This window comes from Rhincodon typus, chromosome 14, assembly GCF_021869965.1.
Source record: "Rhincodon typus isolate 14 chromosome 14, sRhiTyp1.1, whole genome shotgun sequence".
NCBI lineage: Eukaryota > Metazoa > Chordata > Chondrichthyes > Orectolobiformes > Rhincodontidae > Rhincodon > Rhincodon typus.
In genome coordinates this window covers 45,035,443-45,059,303 of record NC_063345.1, presented here as the reverse complement: position 1 = coordinate 45,059,303, position 23,861 = coordinate 45,035,443, and the positions used below count along the sequence as shown (strand labels likewise).

Genomic DNA, 23,861 nt, shown 5'->3' with positions numbered 1-23,861 from the left:
GCCAATGGCAATTAGAGAACAGGTTTTGCAGAGTTAAAGAGGGCTCAGTAGAAAGTTATAGTGAGACAGGGAGTAGTAAGATCACAGAATGATGTGAAAATAAAGATGAGAATTTATAATTTTAAAAATTGCAAGATCTGAGTAAATGTAGATCAGAAAACATTGAGATGATGTGTGAACAGGACTTGGTTCCAGTAAAGCTATAAAGTTATATGAGCTTGTTTATGTAGGGGGGAAAATAGGAGATCAGCCAGAAGTGTATTTAAATATTCAAGTTCTAAGGTAACAATGACAAGTTACGATCTCAGCAGCAGATGAGCTGAGATAGGAGGTGAATCAAGCAGTGCTGCAGAGTTGGAAGGAGGCAATCTTTGTGTTGAAGTGAATATGCAGTCAGCTAATTTGGAGTCATATTCAACAACAGTCTTAAACAGTGGTCACAAAGATGAACAGGGTCAATAGCTTGGGAGAAGAGATTGTTTGAAAGTTTAAATCTACATCTCTGCTTACCTCTATCCAACCTGCTGTTTAGTTTAGATTTGAAGAATTGTACCCCATCCTACCAAAACAGTGACGGCCAGACTTCCTGAATGATCAAGCGTCAAGAGCTTTCTCTGTGACTGATTACATTAAAATGATGAAAGCTTTAAGATCATCATCTCTTGGGGTTGGATCTTCAATTCATGATGAATTGAAAAGTGGTTATGTGACCTGTTCTGAAATGCTCTTGATAGCAAGCATGGATTGTTTGTTTGTTAGAGCAAAGAGGGTCCAGTTTGCTAAACGGAGAAGGTCCAGACCAATCTAGCCAGTGGAAATGAATCTGTCAATTACCTTATTGGTTGGACAGGCCACTTCTTGTAAAGTCCTATCTTCACATTGCAAATACCCTCTATCCTACTACATGGCGCTACCATTCTACTAAATGGGACAGAATGGGATAGCACCTGAAAACTAAGCATCCTTGAGGCATGGTGGGCCATCAGCAACTGAATTATATTCAACTACAATCTGTAACTTCATGGCCTTGCATAACTCTGCTGTACAATTACCATCAAGCTGAGAGCCTGATTCAATGAAGAGTGCAAGAGGGCATGGCAGGAGCTAACCCAGACATACCTCAAAGTATGGCAGAGGCAGCAAATGATATAGAGAGGGCTAAACGATCCTACAATCAATGAATCAAACCTAAGCTGAGCAGCTTTTCAACATCCAGTCATCAACGTAGTGGACAACTGAACAAGTGGAGCAGTAGGCTCCATAAACAACTCTTTCCTCAATGAAAGGCAGCCTAGCATATCTATGCAAAAGACAAGGATGAAACATTTGCAACCCTCTTCAGCCAGAAGTGCTGAGTACGCACCTTATACACCAACATCACTTATACCAGTCTTCAGCCAATTCAGTTCACTCTGTATGATATCAAAAAACAGCTGAAGGCACTGGATACCACAAAGACCTCGAATCCTGACGATAGTACAGTGATGGTACTAATTTTGCACCCTTCTTAAAATAGGAAAACAATAATGGTATTGTGGAAGCTGAGAAGAAATACATCTTCTTCCCTGATTTGTATGAAGTCTGAAGGTTTGAGCAAATGTTCATGCCTACCCGCTTTACTGATCTCTGCAGAAACATTGTCCAACCATACAGCTTGTTATACTTCATCTTTTGGATAGTCTTTTGTCTCTCAGCAAAAGTGGGCATATACCCAAAGTTAATCTATCAAACTGCTGGAATCTTGTCTGAAACTAGTAATGCTCTTTCCAAAAATCTTGGGTGACTACATCGTATTTAAGGAGTATACTACTGTCTTCAAGATTGTTTGTTTTTGAACCATAGAAGGTCTAAGGTGGCCTGGAAATAGCTGAGAATGTTAGAGAGGTCTGCATAGCATTGGATTTCAACGGTCTTCTATACCCACCACTTATTCTTGTTGACATTCTCAGAACTTCATATTTGAGTCATAAGTATTTTTCTTTTTTTTTTCTGTGATATAAGGTAATTGCTTTGAAGCCAGCTAATAATTAAGTCTGTCTCCAGACTCCATATTCTCTGACCTTATCGTTCTTTCCAAACGCCTTCTGAAGGCCTTTTGAAAACTCAGATCACTTGCATCTATGATTTTATCAATTTTCTCGAGTACCGCCTCCAAAACAAAAATAAACAAGGTTAGTCAAGTGCTGGACACTCCGAGAGAACGTACTCACCACTTCCAGGACAGGTTTCTGCGTCCCTTCAGCTGTTGCCATGCTCACGCTGCCGCTCTCGGGTCCACTTCGGCCCTTGATGTCGACGCCGGTATTAAACGTCACTCTCCATGGATGCCGGGAATTGTAGTCTTCTATGGATAAACGCGCCTGTTAATGTCCATTACTTTCACGGCGTGAACGACATTTCCCATAATTCACGTAAGGCCCACCGTGCGGGCGTTATGTGAGAAGGCTGGCCGTGCCGACCTGTGCGTGCGCGGTGCAAAGGGCTCACCTGACCGGAAGTGTGTGGAAAGGGAGAAGCTTGAGGATAATAAGGCCCCGGAGTGGAGGAAGCTCAGGGAAGGGTATGGGATAGTTTTTGGTTAATTGTTACTGTCATTAGGACGTTAGTCGAGCTAGCCCAGAGTTTGTAGATTCTGTTTGTTTTTATGGTGAAGACGTGTAACGTTGTAGTGTGGAGCTTCCAGTTTGGGGAATGTTTATCTAGGGAAAGGGCTCAGGTGTCACTGGTGTTTTGATGAGCTGCAGGTGGAGAACTTCAACTGTGGACTGTGTTGGATCGCATCGTTTCTTCCGTTTGTTGTAAGACCCGTACTTGAGTATCTAACATTACTGCGAAACGTGGATGGTTGTTGGTGAAGGAAGCTCGAAAGCGAAATTAGTTGGAGGATCAGTTTGAGACTCTTGAATTTTGTGACGTCCTGCAAAGAGCATTTGGAGCTCTAGGCCACAGCTGGTCGCCACCCTATTGGAAGGGTGTATTTGCATTTTTCGGAAGAAGGTTCTCGACCCGAAACGTCAGCTTTACTGCTCCTCTGATGCTGCTTGGCCTGCTGTGTTTATCCAGCTCTACATCGTGTTATCTCTGTATTTGCACTGTTGGCTGTGCAAAAATGATCCACTGGGATGGAGCATTTTGGCCACAAAGAAAGAGTGGATAAGCTCAGGTTATTTACTTTGCAGCAGAGAAGGTTGAGGTGTATAATACTGAGGAGAACGGACTTGTTCCCCTTGGTGGCTGGGTTAACAAGGAGGTATAATTTTTAAGGTAAAAAGCAGGAGGTTTAGAGGGGATTTAGAGAAAAGCTTTTTCACCTGTATGGTGATGGGGATCTGGAATACACTGACTGGGATGGTAGTTGAGGTGGGAAACCTCAACTTTTGAAAATGTACTTGGATGAACACTTGAAGTGTCATAATATTTAAGTCTATGGACCTAATGTAGATGGTAATAGTGTAGTTTTGGCAGTAAAGAGTTCATGGGCCAAAGGGCCTTTTCTGTAATGCATGATTCTACGAAGTAAGGTGAACATTCATTTCAATCCTATTTCCAGGCCAACATTAAAATTGATTCTAAGCAAAGCACTATGACTTTAAAACTTTCTTGTCTGGCTGTCATGATCCTTAATTTCTAACTGTGATCCTGCCTTTCCCAAACTGTCTTTTTCTCATTATGACGTCTTGTACTTTTCAGTATGTAGAAAAATATTGTTGATAGTGGGAGTATTTATTCTGTTGTAATCTAGTGATTTGAAAATTACGTGATGTACGTTTGTATCTTGTATCACCTTTTCAGAGGAGCCATGGCTATCTTGTTTGCAGTAGTTGCAAGAGGCACTACCATCCTGGCAAAGAATGCCTGGTGTGGAGGGAATTTTTTGGAAGTGACTGAACAGATACTATCAAAAATACCATCTGAAAATAATAAACTGACTTATTCTCATGGAAAGTAAGTCCCAAAATCTTTGATCTGAGAATTTTATAACTATTGCACTGCTGCTTTCACGTGCTGAGAAGTTTTTGGCATATTTTGAATTAAAATAAAAGCAGAAGCTTCATTTCTACTCGCAATATCATGCATATATGGAAAAGTTATTCTGGTAGTGAACCATTCTTTCTTGTATTTATTGGACATTCTGTAGAATAAACGTTCACAATGAAATTCCTGTAATTTAACACCATTGTGATCCTAGACTAGGGTTTTTCCACCCTGTTATTTTATGGTTAATGAGATTGACCATGTTTTTGTATCCATACTCTTTGGAAAATAGAGTTTAATGGAATGACTTACTACCGCACAGCCAAAAATACACTGAAATTTGAATACTTGTCCATTTTAGCAAGATCACCAGATTAATGGGATGACAGGATTGTCATGAAAGATTGAGGAAACTGGGTCTGTGTTCTCTAGAACTTAGAAATGCAAAAAGTGATCTTTTTGAAACCTATACAATTCACACAATGTGACAATGTAGATATAAATAGGGCACTTCCTCTGTGACCTTAGACCCAGGGACGAATCTCTGGCTAAGGAGCACACCATTTTAAGACTGTGATAAGGAGGAAAATCTTCAAATGAAAGGCATGAGTCTTTTTAGAATTCTCTACTCTTAGAGGGCTGAGGAAGCTCAATCATTGTGCAGGTTGAAGACAAAATGTCACTTAAGGGACATTGTAATAGTGGGGAAGAAACTGGCACTGAGATGATTGATCACCTAGAATGGTGAAACAGCTCTGCTGAATAGCTCACCCCTTTTCGGGTCAACTAGTTGGGTTACTTCTAATGGATGGAGAGTAAACTTGCTTTAACTCTGTTTTATCAATTTCTCTAAAATTGAGAAAATCGTCATTGTAGTGCTAATAAGATTTTTCCATTTCTAATTTCAGCTTATCTATGGCTGCCATGTTGCTGCTGACTTTAACTGCATTTATGTAATGAACCCAAATTTAATTTTACATAGGCATTTGGTAGGAGAGACGTCATCCACACAATCAGAACTAAATTTTAACTCGCTTAATGTATTCAAGAAAGTTCAAGTTTTCTAAACTATAAAAGGCATCAAGGGGTATGAGAGAAGGTGGGCATCTCCAGAGATGTAAAGGATCAGCTATGATATTAAAAAGCAGAGCAGACTTGAAGGGCCAAATGACTGCCAGCTCCTGGTTTGTACTTGAGTCAGACAGAAGAATAGAGACAATGCATTGACAATGGCACTGCATTGCTAAACCACACTTTAAGCTTTGTAAATTTTGCTTTAAAACATCTTGAATATCCTATATCTTGGTGAGATAAAAAGTTAATTGTTATAATGTGCAATTGCTAATCTGTAACATTGTTTGGATTCAATAAATGGAATCTAGATAGGTTTGAGCAAGGCTACTTGCATTGTATGTTGATTTTGTTGTTTTACGAGGGTTTTGCCTTTTGTAGGTGTAGTGTTACGTAATCTGTTTATGTCATAACTTTGTACCATACTCCTTCCAAGCTTACAACTGGTATGTAACCAAAGTCACAGTCGTCTTGTTTAGAAAATTATCTGCTTTATTTTCACTTTGCCTATACCTTGCATCACCTGATCAATTCTTTTCAAATACAAATCTCATTAACCACATCCACTTAGCACAAATTTCATTTACGGCAATTCGGAGTCTGCAGTCTTCTGCGTTAAATTTAACAAACTCCTTGGACACTCTCCTCCTCCAATGGCTCAACTGGTGCACCTATTTACAAATCTCTCCATCTCTCAACAAGCTATTTGGATATTCTTCAGTCAGATGTCCAGGTGTATGTACACTGCCTCTGAGTCTGGAGTAGTTTTTGTTTCCAGACTCTCTCCTCCATTAGAATTTCATATAGTCAATATACCTTTTCAAAATTTTCAAACCCTATCTCTTTTTGCGTGTTCAGTTTCCTAACTTTTTATTTGATGTGCTGACATGCTTTGTAAGTCACTTTTATGAATGATATTACATGTGCCTATAGAAACTTCTGCCATTGTTGAATCCCCTACCATCAACATCCTCAGGGCTGCCATTTATAAAAAGCTGAACTGCACCAGCCATCTTAAATACTGTGGCTACAAGAGCAGGTAAAAGGCTAGGAGTGAGTAATTCATCTCCTGTTCCCCAAAGTGTATGCATCATCTACAAGGGTCAAATCAGGACTGTGAAGAAATACACTCCATTTGCCTGGACAAGTGCAACTCCAACAATACTTGAAGCTTCACACCATTCAGTACAAAGTAGGTCACTTGATTGGTGGCATCCCATCTAACACCTTCAATATTCACTCCTTCCACTACTGCACAGTGACAGCAATATGTGCCATATAGAGTATACACTGCAACAACTCACCAAGGGTCCTTTAGAGTGACTTCTGCCACCTTGAAGGACAAAGGCAGCAGGTGGATGGGGACACCACTGACTGCAAATTCTCTTCCAGGTCTCTCATTATCTGGATTTGAAACTCTTTTGCCATTTTTTTTTTCCCTTGACACTGGGTCAAAATCCTAGTAGTCCCTTCCCAACAACGAGGGTACCTACACCAAATGGCTGTAGATGTTTAGGAAAACAACCCAACATTTTCTGAAGGGTAACTAATTTTGACACAACCAATGACCTCCACATTCTGTTTAAGTTAAAAAAGAATTACTGTTCTAATCATGTCAACTAATAATCATAAATAGCCAAATAGTTGCAGAAAAATATATTTTTCATCTTCATGTCCACTGCAAGTGGCTAGTGACTGAACATATTGATAAATTAATAACAAACTATTCAACTTAACCAGCTTTTGCATATTAACCAATTTCTCCTCACTTTTTTTTCAGTTACTTATTCCATTATATTTGCCAAGAGAGAATAATATACTTGTGTATCACAGATGACGTAAGTATGAAATCTAAACAAGTAACCTTTGGGGATTAGCAGCATGTAGTTAAACATGGTATAGAGATTTACAGAGCCAGTAATGAGTGCTGTTTGCACAATTAATTTGTTTTTTAATGAGCAGATTTGTTATTTTAAACTGCTTTGACAACTTTCCTTATACAATGTAAGAATGTCCTGTAATCCAGATCACCTAGATTTTAATCTCTAGGTATTTCAAGTCTCCTGACTGATTTGTAGTGGTAATGTTAAGAGAAAGAACGGGCTGACCTTCAATTGCGCCCCAGGAAAGGAACATGTTGACAATTGTTCTTGTTGTCCATTTGCATATATACGATCCTTTGAAACTTAAATGAAGTCCTGTCATCTCAAATGGCAATGTTGTTCCTTTTAACATTTTAGGATTTTGAGCGATCAAGAGCATTTACTTTTCTAAATGAAATAAAGAAAAGATTTCAAACTACATATGGATCAAGGGCACAGACAGCATTGCCTTATGCAATGAACAGTGAATTCTCCAGTGTGTTGGCTGCACAAATGGTGAGTACAATCTCTAACTGTAAATGATGCATTAGTAACATAGAAAAGACAGTTGTTTCAAATGAGAAACAACCATGATTGAAAGGCTAGATAATTTTTGTTTTAACTAATGCACAAAGAATATGAAAAAGCAGAGACACTGTTCATATTTGCTGTTTTAACTTTCTTTCATCCTGTCGTGCGCAACTTTGTCTCACTACTCTGACAATTGGAGACTTTTTGATTGCTTTGTGTATGTCAATTCAGTCAGTATCTCTCTACCACTATTCCTCAACTTTTAATAAGTAACATGTTTGTAGTTTAGTACAGAATAAAATGTTCTGTAAATCTTTATCTCCCTGCCTGCCCCTCAACAGAATATATCTATTGAGAAGCTAGTAGTTAGATCTGTGATCTGAAGTTTGCTATCACCTTGCCTAAGAATGGTGTTCAAAGTCAACATTCAAAAAAGCACTTGGCTATATTGACCGGAAGGTTCCAAGTTCCATTTTGTCTTAAGTTAGCTGATCCCAGCTAAGGCAGCTCTGAAAGATCTGTGGATACATCCAGGACATCTGAAAAGGGAAATAATGGTCAAGGTTCCCAGGCTCTTGAGAGCTAGTCATTGATACCACTAACACCACCATCGCTAGACTCATTGTTTAGGCTTGCACAAGGCAGATGTAGTCTGGAGACTTCCTGGCACTGTATAACTGCACGAGTATGTGCAGTCAGGAGAAAGTGTAAAGAGAATTATAGTTACTTTGTCCTGAATGTGTTGCCTTAATTTAAAGTGCAATACCTTGTCATTACTTTATATGACATGAAAATATCTGATCAAGAAATAACAGTTATAAAAGGGTGTCAAACTAGGGAAGATGAGGACTTTGAGTAATTAGATATAAATAAGGAAGAGTTGAGGAAAAAAGCTGGCATTAACTGGCTGGGGCAAAAGTGCTTAAGATTTTGAATGCATGCTGTCCAGTTTGGTTTCTCAATAACAGAATATTGACTCTTGTGGTCTCTACTTCAAGTTTGCTTTGTTCCAGCAAATGGTTTCGATTGAAGACACTAACTCTGAAGTTGTGAGTTTGTAAATCAATCCCATAGTGTATTCATTATTACCTCAACAAAATCATTAATTTTAATAAAATTACTGAATATAGATTTGCAAAACCCTTTACATTGTTACCATTTTAATACTTCTGATCACCTTCTGTGCATCCAGCACTTAGTATAAATTCATACATAGAAATCCCAAATAATTGTAAGAAACTTCGTTGAGCCTAGGAAGGTGATAAGGAAATTCTAGACTGGCAATTATTCAGCATTGCTTTCCATGCAACTGGATATCTGAATAAGTAGCTTGAATATAGACCTACATAGATGTTGTGTGCATTTGTCCTTTTTTCCAAAATAGAGAATATTGAACTTATCACATGATTTCAGAAACACTTGTCAGAAAACAAGAACTCTGATCGTGTTCTGGAGACTCAAGCACAGGTTGATGAGTTGAAAGGAATCATGGTCCGAAATATTGGTATGTATAAAAATGGCAATATGTGTAACTTTAGAAAATCTAGTTGGACACCATTCTCTTGGCCTTACTGATTTTTACCTAGCTGCTAAGATTTGTGATAACTGTGTATTGAAATATGCCAGTACCTCTGCCCTGAGGGGGCTGTATAAATTGTGATATGGTGAGTTTACGCCCTAGAAAATATTGATCTACAGTACAATATTAGTCACATTACATCGTTTGAATAGATTAGTTTCTTCTATTTTTGTACTGTTGCATGATTTCAGCATTGATTGTGAATCTGTTAAATCAAAATCCTCGTTCCCTATTCGCACCAATGTGCTTTGGATTTAGTCAAATAAAATATAAATGATGGGAACACTTAGCGGTTCAGGCAATACCTCTGCAGAAAGAAACATGTCAAATCAATGACATTTCATCAGTTAAACCTGAAATTTTAACCCTCCAGATGCATCTTGACTCTGCTGGAAACAACATTATTATTTCAGATTTACAACATCTGCAATATTTTGCTTTAAGTTTAATTCTCAGTACTTTTATTCGTGTTCCCCTAAACTGGGCCGTAGGGTGCTGTGAATATTTATGATTGCAGAAATAAGTGGTTTGTGCAAAATGTAGTAGTATATTTGAGGTTGACATCTACGACCAGAGTTGTCTGTTGTCTGTCTGTTATTATGAGCAATTCTAAAATACCCTTCAGAGTCCTGACCTTTAGTCTATTATCCTTTTGTGTGTGTCTCACACAAGGCTCATGACTTCTGTGGATATTCATAATGTGATTAATTCAGGGAAATTTGAGTAATCAAGAAAGAGGAACCACTGTAAAACTTTTTTGTGATTTGTTTTCTGTGTGCTGTAGACCGGTCTCTGACTTATGCTGTCTTTGCTCTCTATCAGAGCTTGCCTCCCCTGACTTTTATCGTGTCTTTCCCTGCACTCATCTCCTGCCATCCGTAAACCCCACATCTGTCTCAATGAAAACACTGTTAGTGAATGCCCTTATTCATTCTCTCATGAGGCAACCTTATCAATAATAGAGAGGGAAGAGATCATGAGATGGTTAAACAGTTGAGATCAGTCACAGGTGGGACAATTTTGAGAGGGGAAATAAAGGATAGAAGAAAGTTTGGAGAATATTAAATCAGTCTTGTATAATCTGATTATCAACTCAATACTTTGCTACTTTTAATTGCTGTTGCCTCTGCTATGCCTTTCCCTCATCCCCACCAGATTATTTCAATTTCTATTTCTCTGTGCAATAATCCTCATCTTCACATGCTTATTTATGGCTAGAATTGTCTGCAGCTTTAGCACAATTGGGCCTCTCTGTCCTATTCTTTCAGGATCATTCTGAATTGTATTTAACTTATTTTTGGCATGTGACACTAACTTAAACTTATTTCTGCTACCTCAACACCTTCTGTTTCAGTATCCAATGCAGAGCATTTGGTACTATCTGTATTTCGTTCCTCTGCCTAGTCTTCCTTTTCTGCCTATAATCCTCCAATCACTTTGCAATTTCCCTTCTATTTTGTTGCCCTCTTTCTCTCATCTCATTTCCATTAAACTCGTTTAATTTGACTTCCGAATAATATTCCCTTTTTTAAAAACTAGGATGTGCAGAGATTTCATAGGCCTCTTCCATATTTGTACAGTTCAATTAGTATGTTGTCTGTAACAATGCTTCCACCATTAAGGTCCTTGTGTATTGTCATCAACTAACTATCTTTGACTCTCCCAAAATACTCTTCCAATCTCTACCAGCAAATTTCTGTCCTGTTTTCCAGAGTGCCAAAATTTCCCTTTGCGTATTTTCCCTCCAGCATTTCCACAGCTCTTAATAATCTGATCCATTATTACTTCCTCCACCTTTCCTGTGTTGTGCAACTCCAGGGAGCTAAACAACATTCCATTATTACATATTTGAACTCAGCCAGCATCTCTCAATACCTTTCCTTCCTGCTGTATTCAGGGATAAGTACTTCTAGGGCTTGTGTTCTTTCTATCGATTTCCACTGGTACTCATTCTGTTTAAACAGTGATGTTTCAAATCCAACCTTTCATCCATCACCAAGGCCAATTGTTTGAATCTCTGCAAGCTTCATCCACTGCCACTGTCTAACCTACCTGTGAAATCCTTGTGCATGTTTTGTCATCTCTACATTCCTTTCTCAAGTCCTCCTTGCTGGCTCCCGTTTCTATTTCTCCCTGCCCAAACTGTGAGCCACCGTTTTTCAAAACTGTGTAATCACTGCCACACATGAAGCTGTCTGTTTACTTGATGTTGCTGTTAAGGAGCACATTGAATTTTGAAGCACTTCTCTTCAAATTCCTCCACAAATTCACAGTACGTTCTTGTCCTGCCTTCTTCAGTAGTCTTCTGTTATTTCCAGTAATATACTATGGCATGTTTCTCGTGTTAAAGGCAAGTAGTTAAAATTAATTTTAAAAACTATTAATTTGCAGTATGTATGCCAAGAATAAAAATTCGATTGAGCTACAGAATTTCATCTGAAATATATGAACTGATTTCACAAGTGTTCTGAAATTTTGCTTTGACTGCTTTGTAATGTGCCTTCACTGGTCGACTTTTCCAATTTAGATTTGGTAGCACAAAGAGGAGAAAAATTGGAGTTGTTGATCGACAAAACTGAAAATTTAGTGGATTCCGTGAGTATCGTGTGTCTTTCTTACCACTCGCACTGAAATACAAATGAATTCCAGTATAATTTATCTCGGGTGATGGATGACTTCTTCATAAGCAATGTTTCAAGTTCAGAGGTGGAGGAGAGATTTGTGTGTAATATGCTGTAATGTCTTTTGAAGCCTCTTAAAAGTTTTCAATGTACATGTTCACTTAAAGTTATCATTATTTTTATTACTTTTGTGTAGAACAGCGAAAGTTTATAATTTTATAGTCCCTCTCCATTACTTTCCTGGTGACTGCCAATATAATGATATGGAACCCTTGCTCTTGAGGCGCCAAGAATTGTCTCGGTGGCTTCATCCATCCCCTACCCATAGAACCAACTAATGACTGCAAGTATAAATATTGCATTAGTTTTCCACTATGACCACAGGTCTTTCCTCAGACTCTGGGAAAACCTGCAATAAGATATGAATGAGGAACAAGGGTAAGCCATTTGGCCCTTCAAGGCTATTCCGCCATTCAGTAAAATCATGATTAATCAGGTTTTAACCTAAATTCTACATTTCTGCATATGTTCAATAATCTTTCATCCCCTTGGTAATCCAGAATCTATCTGCCTCTGCCTTTAAAAAGTATTTAAAGATTCTGCAAACATTCCCTTTTTAGGAATGGAATTCCAAAGCAACTCAAACCTGAGGGGGGAGAAAGAACTGTTTCCTCATCTGTGTTAAATGTCTGCCCCCTATTTGTAAACTCTGACCCATAGTTATAGATTTTCCCACAAGCAGAAACCTGCTTTTAACCTACACTCAGTCAGGTCCCCTCAGGATCTTGTATGTTTCAGTTAAGTCATTTCTTCTGACTCTTAATTCCAGAACGCACAGGTCTATCCTTTCCTCATAACGCAATCAGCTTAATCCAGGCATTAGTCTAGTAATCCTTCTGAGCTGCTTCCAATACGCAAATATATGCAATAATTCTTATTACCCTTTGGTTTGAAATGCTGGAATTTAGGTTGTGCTGGAATTGTGGGTTATGAAGTCAGAAAAGTTAGACTGCAAGTATACCTGCTCTTAATACATTATTTCCGTCATGCCTTGAATTTTTTTCTTTCTCCTTACATATCTGCTGCTGCTGCTGCTCCCTTGTTAGAATTGTCATCTCAAGTCACAAGATTCTTGGTCAAGTTCCACTCCAAGGCTTGAGTACAAAAATCAGACCTGACACTTCAGTGCAGTGCTAATGGAGTACAGCACTGTAAGAGGTGTTATCTTTGGGTGAGATGTTAAACCAAGGCTTCATCTCCCTGCTTGAGGGGATGTAAATGATCCCATGGAATTTCTGCAGAAGACCAAAACATTCTTCCCTGGTATCCTGGCCAATTTTTAATCCAGCTTAATATGACAAAACAGTAGCAACACTTCACTATTTGTGGGAGGTTAATGTGTTCATATTGGCTAATTTTCCTTCATTACAACAGTGAGTACACGTCCGAGTACTTCAGTGCCTTTAAAGTGCATTAAACATCTGGTAAACATAAAAGGTGCTTTTCTCATGCAAGTATTTTGTTTTTAACACGCCCATTTATTATGGTGCTTGCTCTGGTTTTCAAGCATCCAAAGTAAAGGCGGTGACTGAAGAACCTCTCCAACCAACTCCTGCCTCATGCTTTTTGCCTCAAGTTCTCTACCATCACAGCATTTGTGTTCCATTATTTTTTTTCAATTCTGTTTGGAATCAAAAATCAAATGTGTATTTATTTTTGTAGTCGGTAACGTTTAAAACCACCAGTAGAAACCTGGCCAGAGCGATGTGTATGAAAAACCTCAAGTTGACCATAATTATCGCCATCGTAGCAATTGTAAGTATATTTCTCTATTTGTAATGTAGCTGGTTGGGGGATAGAAAAGCATATTAATGAACACGATGATTGGACAGTGCTTCCCTGCTCTGAAATTCCTTTTATACAAAATGTCCTATTTTTAGGGTCCTGCACATGATGTTTGGAGAGTTGGATCTTAAAATAGCAGCTTAGTTGCATTGCAAAACTGGTAATGCTTCGTTCTGCTTTGTAACTGGCAAAGGATTTTGACCCTGTTACAGCAAAGAATCTGTGGTGTGGTTCCAAGGGACAATAAGAACTGGCTCCAGAGGGAGCTTCTGGGTGATGCTATTTCCATGTATCTGCTGCACTTCTCTACTAGAGGTTGCAAGTTTGAAAGGTGGTGTCTCTGAAGGCTTGGTGTGTTGTTGCGCTGTACCCTTAGATGACATGCAAGCCACAGTATTTATTTGACTGATCCAGTTCAGCTTCTGATCACTGTAAACCTCAGGATTTTGATAGTGGCAATTGAGCAATGGAAATGCCCTTTGGATGTGATGGGGTGATGACCAGATTCTCCCTCTCCGTCTCCCTGCGGTCATTGCCCAGCACTAATGTGGTGCTGACTTTACTTGCCCTGTAAGTAACATCAAGCCCCAGATCTTGCAGCATCCGGGCACAGATTGTTTCACTGTCTGAGCTGTTACAAATGTCATTGTGCACTCATCAACAGACATTGCCATTTCTGACCTTCTAATGTCTTTGAGGAAGAGACTTTTTTTTTAAAAAAAAAAAAAAACAACATCCTCTGAGGCAAGAAAATTCTTCTTATCTGTCTAAAATATACGACTGCTTATTTTTGAACAGTAACCCCTAGTTCCAAGTTCTCCCACAAGTTGAAATGCCCTTCCACATCCACTCTGTCAAGACCCCTAGACCTTGTGTTTCAATCAAGTCACCGTTTACTCTTCTGAACTCCAACAAATGAGCCTAGTCTATCTGATTTTTCCTGATTGAACCTCCCCTCCCATTCCAAATATTGGTCTCGTAACCCTTCTCTGAACTACTTTCATTGCATTTAAATCTTCATCAAATCCCTACAGTGCAGAAACAGGCCCTTTGGCCCAACAAATCCACACTAAACCTCCTAATAGCGACCCATTCCCCCTACCCTTTCCCTGTAACCCTGCATTCCTATGGTTAACGTACCTAATCTACACATCTCTGAATACCACGGATGTTTTAGTATGGCCAATCCACCTAACCTCCACATCTTTTGGAGGAAACTGGAGCACCCAGTTCTGGCAGAAACCCATGCTGACACAAGGAGAACAAACTCCACAGAGACAGTTGCCCAAGGTTTTAATTGAATCCAGGTCCTTGGCACTGAGGCAGCAGTGCTAACCACTGAGCCACCATGCTGATTCCTTAAGTAAGGAGACCAGTACTATACACAGTACTCCAGATGTGGTCTCACCAGTGCCCTAAGATAACTGAAGTAAAACATCTGACCTTTTTGTATATTCAGTCCCTCTCGCACCATTTTGTTACTTTCTAATCACTTGCTGTGCATATTAACCTTTCAGTTTGTGCTCTAAGATACCCAGTTAGCTCTACTTTTTCTGAAGTGTCTAGGCCCGAAACGTCAGCCTTCCTGCTCCTCTGATGCTGCTTGGCCTGCTGTGTTCATCCAGCTCTACAGCTCTTAGCTCTGCAATCTCTCATTATTTAAATAATATGCTGCTCCTTTATTCTCCCTGGCAAGTTGTACAACTTCACATTTTCCCATGTCATATTCTATTTGCCAGATCTTTGTCCACTCAAGGGCACTGCAAATGTGTGTCCTCAAACTAACTTAACTTGATGACAAAGAAAGAAGGTAAAGCACCATACCTTCAGTCTCTCTTCATCCAAGACATTTGTATAAATTGCAAACTGTTGAAGGCCCAACATTGATCCCTGTGGCACAGTTCTCATTACAATTGTGCCGTGTAGAAAATGAGGCATTTTGTCAATTGTTTCCTGTTTGTTAGCCAATCTTTTTATCTGTACCAATACTATACCTCTTACACCCTGAGCTTTCATTCTCCATGATATCCTTTAAGTGGTACCTTATCAAATACCTTCTGGAAATCTAAGTGCATCCACCTGTCCCCTTTGCCCACAGCACATTACTAGTTGAAAAAATTCTGAGTTGGGACATAGAATCAGTGAACAAGAGACCCCTTACCTATCAAGTCTGCACTGACATGAGAAACACCTGACCTTCAACTTAATTCCACTTAACAGCACTTGACTTGTACCCTAGAATGTTATGACATGCGAAGTGGTCTCCAGATCCTTTTTTTAAAGGATGAGGTAGTTTGCCTCTACCAACCTTCTAGGCAGCAGATTCCAAACTGTTACCACCCTTTTACTCAAAGGTTTATGCACATGCTCCTGCCCCTCACCTTGAACCTGTGTCCCCTGATGAGTGACATTACAACTAAGTGGAACCGCTGCTCCTTATCCACTTTGTCCATACCCTTTATAATCTTGTACACCTCAATCAGATTGCCCCTCCGTCTTCTTTGCTCCAGTGAAGACAACCCAAGCCCATTTTAGTCCCATTTGCCTGTTTTGGCCCATATCCATGGGAACCTTACTTATTCATGTACCTGTACCTGTCCCAGATGTCTTTTAAAAAGTTGTAACTGAACTGCCAGAGCAAGTGGTAGATGCCAGTATATTCTGCATATGAATCACCCTCTGTGGAAAAAAGTTGCCCCTTAACTACCTTTTTAAATCTTTCTCTTCTAACCTTTAAAAGTATGCCCTGTAGTTTGAACTCACCCACCCTAAGGAAAAGGCCTTTGCTACTCACCTTATCTATGCTTCTCATGATTTTATAAACCCTGCTAAAGTCCGCAGCCTATCCAGTCTCTCCTTATAACTCAAACCCTCCAATCCTGATAACATCCTTGTAAATCTTTTCTGTAGTCCTTCCAATTTAATATCCTTGCTATAACAGGGTAACCAGAATTGTGCACTGTACTCCCCAGGCAGCGTCCTGGTGAATCTCCTCTGCACCCCTTCCTGTGCTATCACATCCTTACTGTAATGTGGCGACCAGAACTGCAAGCAGTAGCTGTGTTCTCTCTAAAGATCTATAGAACTCCAACATGATTTCCCTGTTTTTCCAATCCATGCCGTGATTGATAAAGGCAGGTGTCGACTGTCTTTTTCACCATCCAACTAACATGCCGTTTCTGCCTTGATCTATGGACAAACACACCAAGGTCCTTTTGTTCCACAGAACTTCCTAATGTCATGCCATTCATTGAATACTTCCTTGTTAAATGACTCCTTTGAAAGTGTATCACCTCACTTTTCAGTGTTAAATTCAATCTGCCACTTATCTGCCTATTTGACCATTCTGTTTTATACCAAGAACTCACCCTCACAGTTAATCACCCAATCTTTGTCATCCGCAAACTTGCTAATCCAACCCTCCACACAGACATCTGTCAATTATATAAATGATGAATAATAGGGGACCCAAATAGATCCCTGTGGTACACTACTGGACACTGGCTTCCAGTCACTAAAGCAGCCTCCTGTCATCACCTTTTATCTCCTACAACTGAGCCAATTGTGAATCCACTTTATTAAATTGCCTTGTATCCCATATGCATTTGCCTTCCTGAAGATCTCCTATGTGGGATCTGTCAAAGACTTTGCTGAAATCCATATAAACTATATCAACTGCACACCTTATTGTCATCTCAAAAAGTCAGTCAAATCTGTTAGTTATGACCACCACCTTACGAAGCTGTGCATTCTATTCCTGACCAAGCCTGCTGCCTTCAGAATTTTCGCTAGTAGTTTCCCTACCACTGACCTGAGACTAAATGGTCTGTAGTTCTCTGGCTTATCTTTACAATTCTTCTTAAATATCAAACCATATTAACTGTTCTCCAATCCTCTGGCTCTGGCACCTCCACTGTGGTCAGAGAAGAATTAAAATTTTGGGACAGTGTCCTTGCAATCTCCTTCCTTACCTGGGGCACTGTTCTTGTGGATCTGAAGATTTGTCCATATTTAAGCTTGCCAACACCTCCCAAACATTGATCTTCCCTACGTGAATTTGCTCAAGAACCTCGCAGTCTACTACTGGGCTCTATACCTTCATCACCCATCTGTTGGGTGAAGATGGATGTGAAGTATTGGTTAAACAATCTACCAATATCCTCTGGTTCCACTCACAGATTGGTCCCTGGTCATTCCTGTTCCTATTGATATAGAATGTCTTGGGATTTTCCCTACTTTTACGAGCTAGAGCTCTCTCGTATTCCCTCTTTGTTTTTATAATTGCTTTCTTAAGCTCTGCCTTACAATTTCTGTATTCCACTAATGCCTCTGCTGATTTGTTCCCTCGTACCTGCTGCTGAAAGCCCCTCTTTTCTTTCTCGTCGTATCCTGAATATATCTGGTTATCCATGGTTCTGTGAGCTTGTTAATCTTTCCTAACATGTTCTCTTAAGAGTGAATGTGTACTCTCCCCAATTATCTTTTAAATGTCCCCTATGGCTCTTCTGTAGACTTTTCCCTACCAGTAGCTGTTCCCAGTCTTCCTTGGCCAAATCCTGCCTTGTTTTACTAAAATCCACACTCTCTTAACCCAAACCTTTTTTCTACTTGTCTGTTTCTTTGTGCATAATAAGCTTAAATTGAACCATGTTGTGATCGCTATCACTAAACTGCTCCACCACCACTTCAACCACCTGCCCAGCTTCATCCTTAGAACTACTCCATCCCTTGTTGACCCTCTACATATTGGCCTAAAAGGTTGCCCTGTACATATTTAAAGAAATCCTTTCCAACCAAGTTCTTAACGCTGTCTATCCCAGTTAATGTTGGGTAAGTTGAAATCACGTACGATAATTAACCTTTTGGTGTTGTTTATACACCCCTCTGAATTGTGCACAAATTGGCTCCTCAATTTCCTGCCAACTCTCTATGGGATGGGGTGAGGGGTTACTTGATAAACACGTACGACTGTGGCTGCCCTTTTTTATTCTTAACCACTACCCATAAAGCTTCAGTTGATGACTGCCCTCCAAGGTATCATTTCTTACTGCACTAACTGACTCCTTAACTAAAAATGCAATGGCACCTCCTCTTTTACCCCTTCCTTTGTCTCATCTGAAGATTCTACAGCCCTGAATATTGAGTTGCTAATCCTGCCCTTCGTTCAACCATGTGTCTCTGATGGCTACTATATCACACTTCAATGTGTCAATCATTGTGCTTAACTCATCCATTTAACCTGGGATACTCCTTACCTTGAAGACCATCCAGCTTTTCTTAACTCCCTTAAATTAATACAGCTGCACTCGCTCTGACTTGATTGTTTTGCTGTATGAATATTTGTCCTTATTTAGCTAACACACTGGCCATTCTCCCTGCTGAATGAGTTTAAACTCCTTCCAACAGCACAAGCAAACTGTCCTGCAAGGATGTTTGTCCCACTCTTGTTCAGGTGCAGACTATCCTGTTTGTTCAGGTCTTACCTTCCCCAGCAACAGCCCCAGTGCTCCAGGAATCTAAAGCCTTCCCCTCCCTCCTGCATCAACTGTTAAACCAAACATTCATCTTCACTATTCTGTCTGCTAGCATGTGGCACTGGGAGTAATCCAGAGATTGCAACCAAAGAAACCCTGCTTTTTAATCTACTGCCTGTCTCGCTGAATTCTTGGTGTAAGACCCTATCTCTCTTTCTAGCTATGTCATAGATACCAGTATGTACCATGGCCTCTGTTTTATCATCCTTCCCCTGCAGGATGTCCTGCAGCTATTCAGGGACATCACAGACCCTAGCACCATGGAGACAACATGCCATCCTGAAGTCACATTGGCCACAGCACATATCTGTTCCCCTGACTATAGAATCCCCTATTATTAGTGCCCTTCCCCTCTTCTTCCTCCTCTTGTAGACAGGCTGCTTGTGGTGCCAGAAGCTTGGCTCTGTCTGCACTCACCGGAAGAATATCATCAGCCACAAATAGAATACCGTTTTGAGAGCCGGACCTGGGGCTCCCGAACTACCTGCTGTTTCTGTTGGGCTGCTTGGTGGTCACCCATTCCCTTCCTCTGCAGTGTGACCACCTCCCTAAACTTGATATCCACAATTGTCTCAGACTCATGGATGCTCCACAGTGTCTCTAGCCACCATTCCAGCTCAAAAACTCGAGCTTCCAGGAGCTGCAGCTGAACACTTCCCGCACACATGCTGGAAATATGCCCGGCTTCCCACATAAAGCAAGAGCAGCAAACTATGGCTTTCAGCTCTCTTGCCATGACTAAACCACTTAGTGTAAAAACTTCAGTAGACTTTTCTTAAAATAAATAAAACCAAATAAGTACCTACCTTTGCTTAAGCAATGACTTAGAATTTAATAGTTTGGAAATCCCACTTACTCCTCAATCAACTGATCCTCGAGTCACTTCCTGAACTGTGATTGCTGGTCTGCTCTGCTCCTGACATCCAGGTTCACCACTGTGCTGCCACTGCTCCTGTTCCAAATGCGTTCAATTCAGGCACTGCTCCTTGGCTAGTTATCTGGAAACTACACTTGCTTGCCCCCAAGTTTGTTTTGCTCTGCTTCTGCTGCACTGCCACTGCTCCTTGTGCTTGGAATCATTTAACCATTCAGAAAACTGTGATTCTTCCTGATTAACCTCCAACTTTAAGTGCCCTGCCTTTCCTGTTTTCTGTCTCCCTCCATTTTGAATATAGGAGTTACATTTGCTACTTCCAATCTAATGGAACGTTCCCTGGATCTAGAAAATGTAAAATTAAAACCAACCCATCAACTATGTCACTGGCAGTTATTTAGGATGAAATCTACCACGGCCTTGACAGTATGTTGTTCCAACAAATTGCCCTGTGCAATTTCTCCAGCCTCCCTCTCTTCTATTTCTGGATTTGCAGATATTTCCACCATATTACCTTTATCTTCTATAATGAAGACTCTTTTCATTTCATCTGCCATTTCCTTATTCTACCTTATCAAATTCCCCAAACACACACTGGATTAGAATCAATGCTCATCTAGTTGTTTTGACAATATTTGTAGAAACTCAACCTGTTTCTATTATATTTTTCTCATTCTAAATCTCCTTCCTTATTAATCTTTGTCATTCTTGCTATCTTTTATATTCTATACAACCTTCTGTCACTTTTTGCAGAATTACATAGTATCAAATTTGAAGAGAAACCATCTTTAACTTTTCTAGTTGACCAAAGATGGTAGATTCTCCCCTTTTGTTTCCCATCAGAACGTATTTCTTCTGTAGATTCTGAAGTGTTCAATCATAATATTGCTGCTACCTAAAGGGTGCCTTCACTGAGGTGTTAAGATTAGTCAGTCAATCTCATTTCACTATCCAGGTCTGATACAGCTTGCTCCATAGTTGGATCCAGATTGTTTTTGTGTTGGTTTTTTTTAGGAACTCATAGGATGTGCTGTTCTATCTAGGCTACCTTTTGCTCATCTGATTTTCTACTACGTAGATTAAAATCCCCCATGATAAACACACGTTTCTGACAAGCTTCAATTATCTCTATTATTGTTTTGCTATTTGTGAGCCTATACATCAAAGCGAGAAGTGACTTCCTGTCTTTATCATTTAGCCCCTTCTATTGGATCAATACCTTTTTTCTAATATTGACAATGCCATCTTTTCCCAGCTTGTCCTTCCTAAATGTCATGTACCCTGTCATATTTCCAGTCCTAATCTGACATTCTACAGCCATGTCTCTAAAGTGACTAGTAAATCCATTGTTATTTCAATTTACAAATTCGATTCACCTGTTTTTGTTTTGAATACTGTGTGCATTCAGATTTCACACTTTTTTTATGGACCATCTTTTCACTCATGTACTGTTCATCATCTGTTTTTGAAGTGTTAAGTATATTATTTCATGAGGGTAATGGGTTGGGTGGAGGAGAATGAAACTTGCAGTGCAGATCTGCTTTGAAAGAGAAACTGTCTTTTGCAGGTTGTCATTTACATCATTGTATCAGCAGCGTGTGGTGGTCTCTCATGGCCAACTTGCATCAAGAAATGAGTAAGAGCTATTGTTCTGTTCGCCGGAAGGAAAGATGGAGCAACCTAGTTTTAACCACTGGTACGCAGATTTCATTGGAGATCTACGTGAAATTTATCTTTTCTGCCTCCAAATACCATGCATTGAAAGGCTGTAGTTTCTGCTTGCCTTATATTTGACATTTTTTATACTTTTCATATTAACTGAAGGAGTTACTGCAACTGAAATAAAAATCCATATTTTATTGTGTTCAGTTGTTGAGAAATAATTGTTCTAATAACTTTTTAAAATTAATATAGTGCATTACTTGACTTGAATCAACCTGTTGAGCACTTTCTAAAATGGTGTGCAGAAGACCTTTGGAGAAGCGCGACATCAATTGTGATTGCCTTTCTTTTCTCTGTGGTGCCGTCCCTCCTTACCCCAGTTAAATGAGAATGATGCAACATCCTGACTTGTCTGAGTGGAAACAAATAATACCAATGCTTCTTCCAAATCATCCAAGGGAGCTGACGATCTATTCTTCTCAAACAAATTGGAGAACTGTAATGCTAATTAGCTCTCTTTCACATTTTGGAAAGTGTTTGAAGTGTTGCATATCTCCAGAATTGAGGCATGGTGTTAATCAAAACTATGTTTGAATGGACACTGTAGTAATGGGAATCCTTACTGGACCAATGTAAAAATGTAAATATGTTTCTTATGCCAGTCATGTAGCCAGTATTTATATACAGTACATCCCAGCAAAAATACCATAGCAATGTGGTACACGTGATTGGGTACCCAAATGGTTACTAATAATGCTGCTGTATGTAGAGCTTTTGTTAACCAAATCTGTACATTTTTTTTATGGTTCACATTGTATGTGTTTGTACAGCTTTGATCCCTTTGCAGGCAGAATAAGAATTTCAGTTTAAAGGTTTTGGTTTTTTGTTATAAAAATTGAACAGGCCTTTTGAAAAACAGCCTCTACGATGTAGTCTCATAGATTTCTGGACCCAGAGGCAGCAAACTTTTAAAATCTTAAACCATATGTTCCTGTAACTTTGGATATGTGCCCGTTCGTGACTGGAGATTATGTAGGGACTTGTGGTTTCATGATTTTTGTTTTATAGTGGTGGCTGTACATATTCACTTCTGCGATTTTTGGATTTGCATCCATTTCAAGAGAAGCAAAGGTCATCCCTCTCATCACCTCCATGTTTCTGATGTGAACTACTGGGTGATTGTGGTTAAGAATGATGATCAGATGCATGGGATATGGATTTTTATGAAGCTCAGCTCCATGAGGTGGAACTTGTATGGTTCCGAGTGAGAATGACTTAGATCATTTCTTTTCAGTTCCGTTCCCTATGCTTATATCGGCAATGATGTGGAATCTCACGAGGACTAAGAATGCAAGAAAATCCTCTTTTTTTTTAAATGTTTGTTTTGGTTTGCCAAATACATGGGTTACTGTCGTGCCAGTTGTTGGGTAAAATGCTGTGCAGAATGGTTCCTATTGATCAATTGGTCCATCTCAGGTAAGAGAAATGCAGCATTTGTACTGTTTTTCCATCACTATTGGATTAACAAGATGGGACGGTTGCATCAAAGTATCAACCTGTGATTATAAATATTAACTCCTAAGAGCTGTTGTTAAATATAAATAATAGTCTACTTGCAACTAGATTCTCACAGTTGGTGCCAAAACAACACTTTCTCACAAAAATGTTACGCTTGTATTTTAGTTTTTGTTTTAATGGCAAATCTATTAATGAACCCCCACCTCTAAAGAATCTGCTCAATGGGCTGTCATTTAATGTTGCAACTTGTTTGTGCAATTACATCTTTGCCTTTAACAAGCACAGAAGGAGGGCTTTGTTTGAGTTAGCACGTAATCTCTGGTGCAAGTATTACTTTAAGATGGTGAAGTATTATCTATTTTAATCAAGATTTATGCTTCGGTTCTTTGGTACTTTTTCCTCATTTGGTATCTTGAATAGTTGTGTAGACTGAAGCGAACCTAGATGTTATTAATTCAAGTTGTAGTTACATCTCGATCATTATCTACTGAAATCCCACACTGTTCACTGTAACATCTTACATGATTGATGGAGTATGGTCTTGCTCATAGAAGATTCCATGTGATATAATGGCCTCTAAATTGTACCTGTTCCCCACTCTAATCTTTTGAAGGTTATTCAGATCACTGTCCAAGTTTTAAAACTGCATAAATGGAAATGTATTAAAATCAATCTTGCTCATGTTAAAATATTAATCACATTTGTAATATAAACCTTGGCTGTATAAGAAGCTTTTGCTCTTGTACTTTGCATTATATTGAATGGTAGAAATAAATTTGTTTAAACATA

General features: G+C 39.4%; 2 protein-coding genes across 5 annotated transcripts in view; one reads left to right on the top strand and one right to left on the bottom strand.

The window, feature by feature from the left end:
- polr1d (RNA polymerase I and III subunit D) overlaps positions 1-7,262 on the bottom strand; it is a 20,841-nt gene extending 13,579 nt beyond the window's left edge. Inside the window, exons 1-2 of the mRNA XM_020517519.2 lie at positions 7,155-7,262; positions 2,211-2,344 (exon numbers count right to left, since the gene is read on the bottom strand). Coding sequence (XP_020373108.2) covers positions 2,211-2,344; positions 7,155-7,251 — 231 coding nt within the window. The 5' untranslated portion in view covers positions 7,252-7,262. The remainder of the gene's footprint in view (positions 1-2,210; positions 2,345-7,154) is intronic.
- On the top strand, positions 2,409-23,861 carry sybl1 (synaptobrevin-like 1). Of its 4 annotated transcripts, none has more exons than XR_007263705.1 (9): positions 2,567-2,798; positions 3,793-3,945; positions 6,827-6,884; positions 7,287-7,424; positions 8,853-8,943; positions 11,546-11,613; positions 13,362-13,454; positions 21,460-21,588; positions 22,623-23,861. XR_007263705.1 is itself a non-coding variant. In XM_048605509.1 (8 exons), exons 1-8 carry the CDS (start codon positions 2,734-2,736, stop codon positions 21,526-21,528), a joined length of 735 nt encoding a protein of 244 aa, XP_048461466.1. In that variant the 5' UTR covers positions 2,409-2,733; the 3' UTR covers positions 21,529-23,861. The 4 variants fall into 4 exon arrangements, 2 of the variants coding, with proteins under 2 accessions (XP_048461466.1, XP_020373106.1); XR_007263706.1 differs by having other exon boundaries at positions 21,807-23,861; XM_048605509.1 differs by having other exon boundaries at positions 2,409-2,798; positions 21,460-23,861.

Excerpts from the sequence above, each read along its gene's own strand:
- sybl1 (XM_048605509.1), top strand. The coding sequence starts at position 2,734 with ATGAGCTGCAGGTGGAGAACTTCAACTGTGGACTGTGTTGGATCGCAT. Across the intron at positions 3,946-6,826 it reads CTGACTTATTCTCATGGAAA|TTACTTATTCCATTATATTT; the intron begins GTAAGTCCCAAA and ends CTTTTTTTTCAG. Across the intron at positions 13,455-21,459 it reads TTATCGCCATCGTAGCAATT|GTTGTCATTTACATCATTGT; the intron begins GTAAGTATATTT and ends TGTCTTTTGCAG.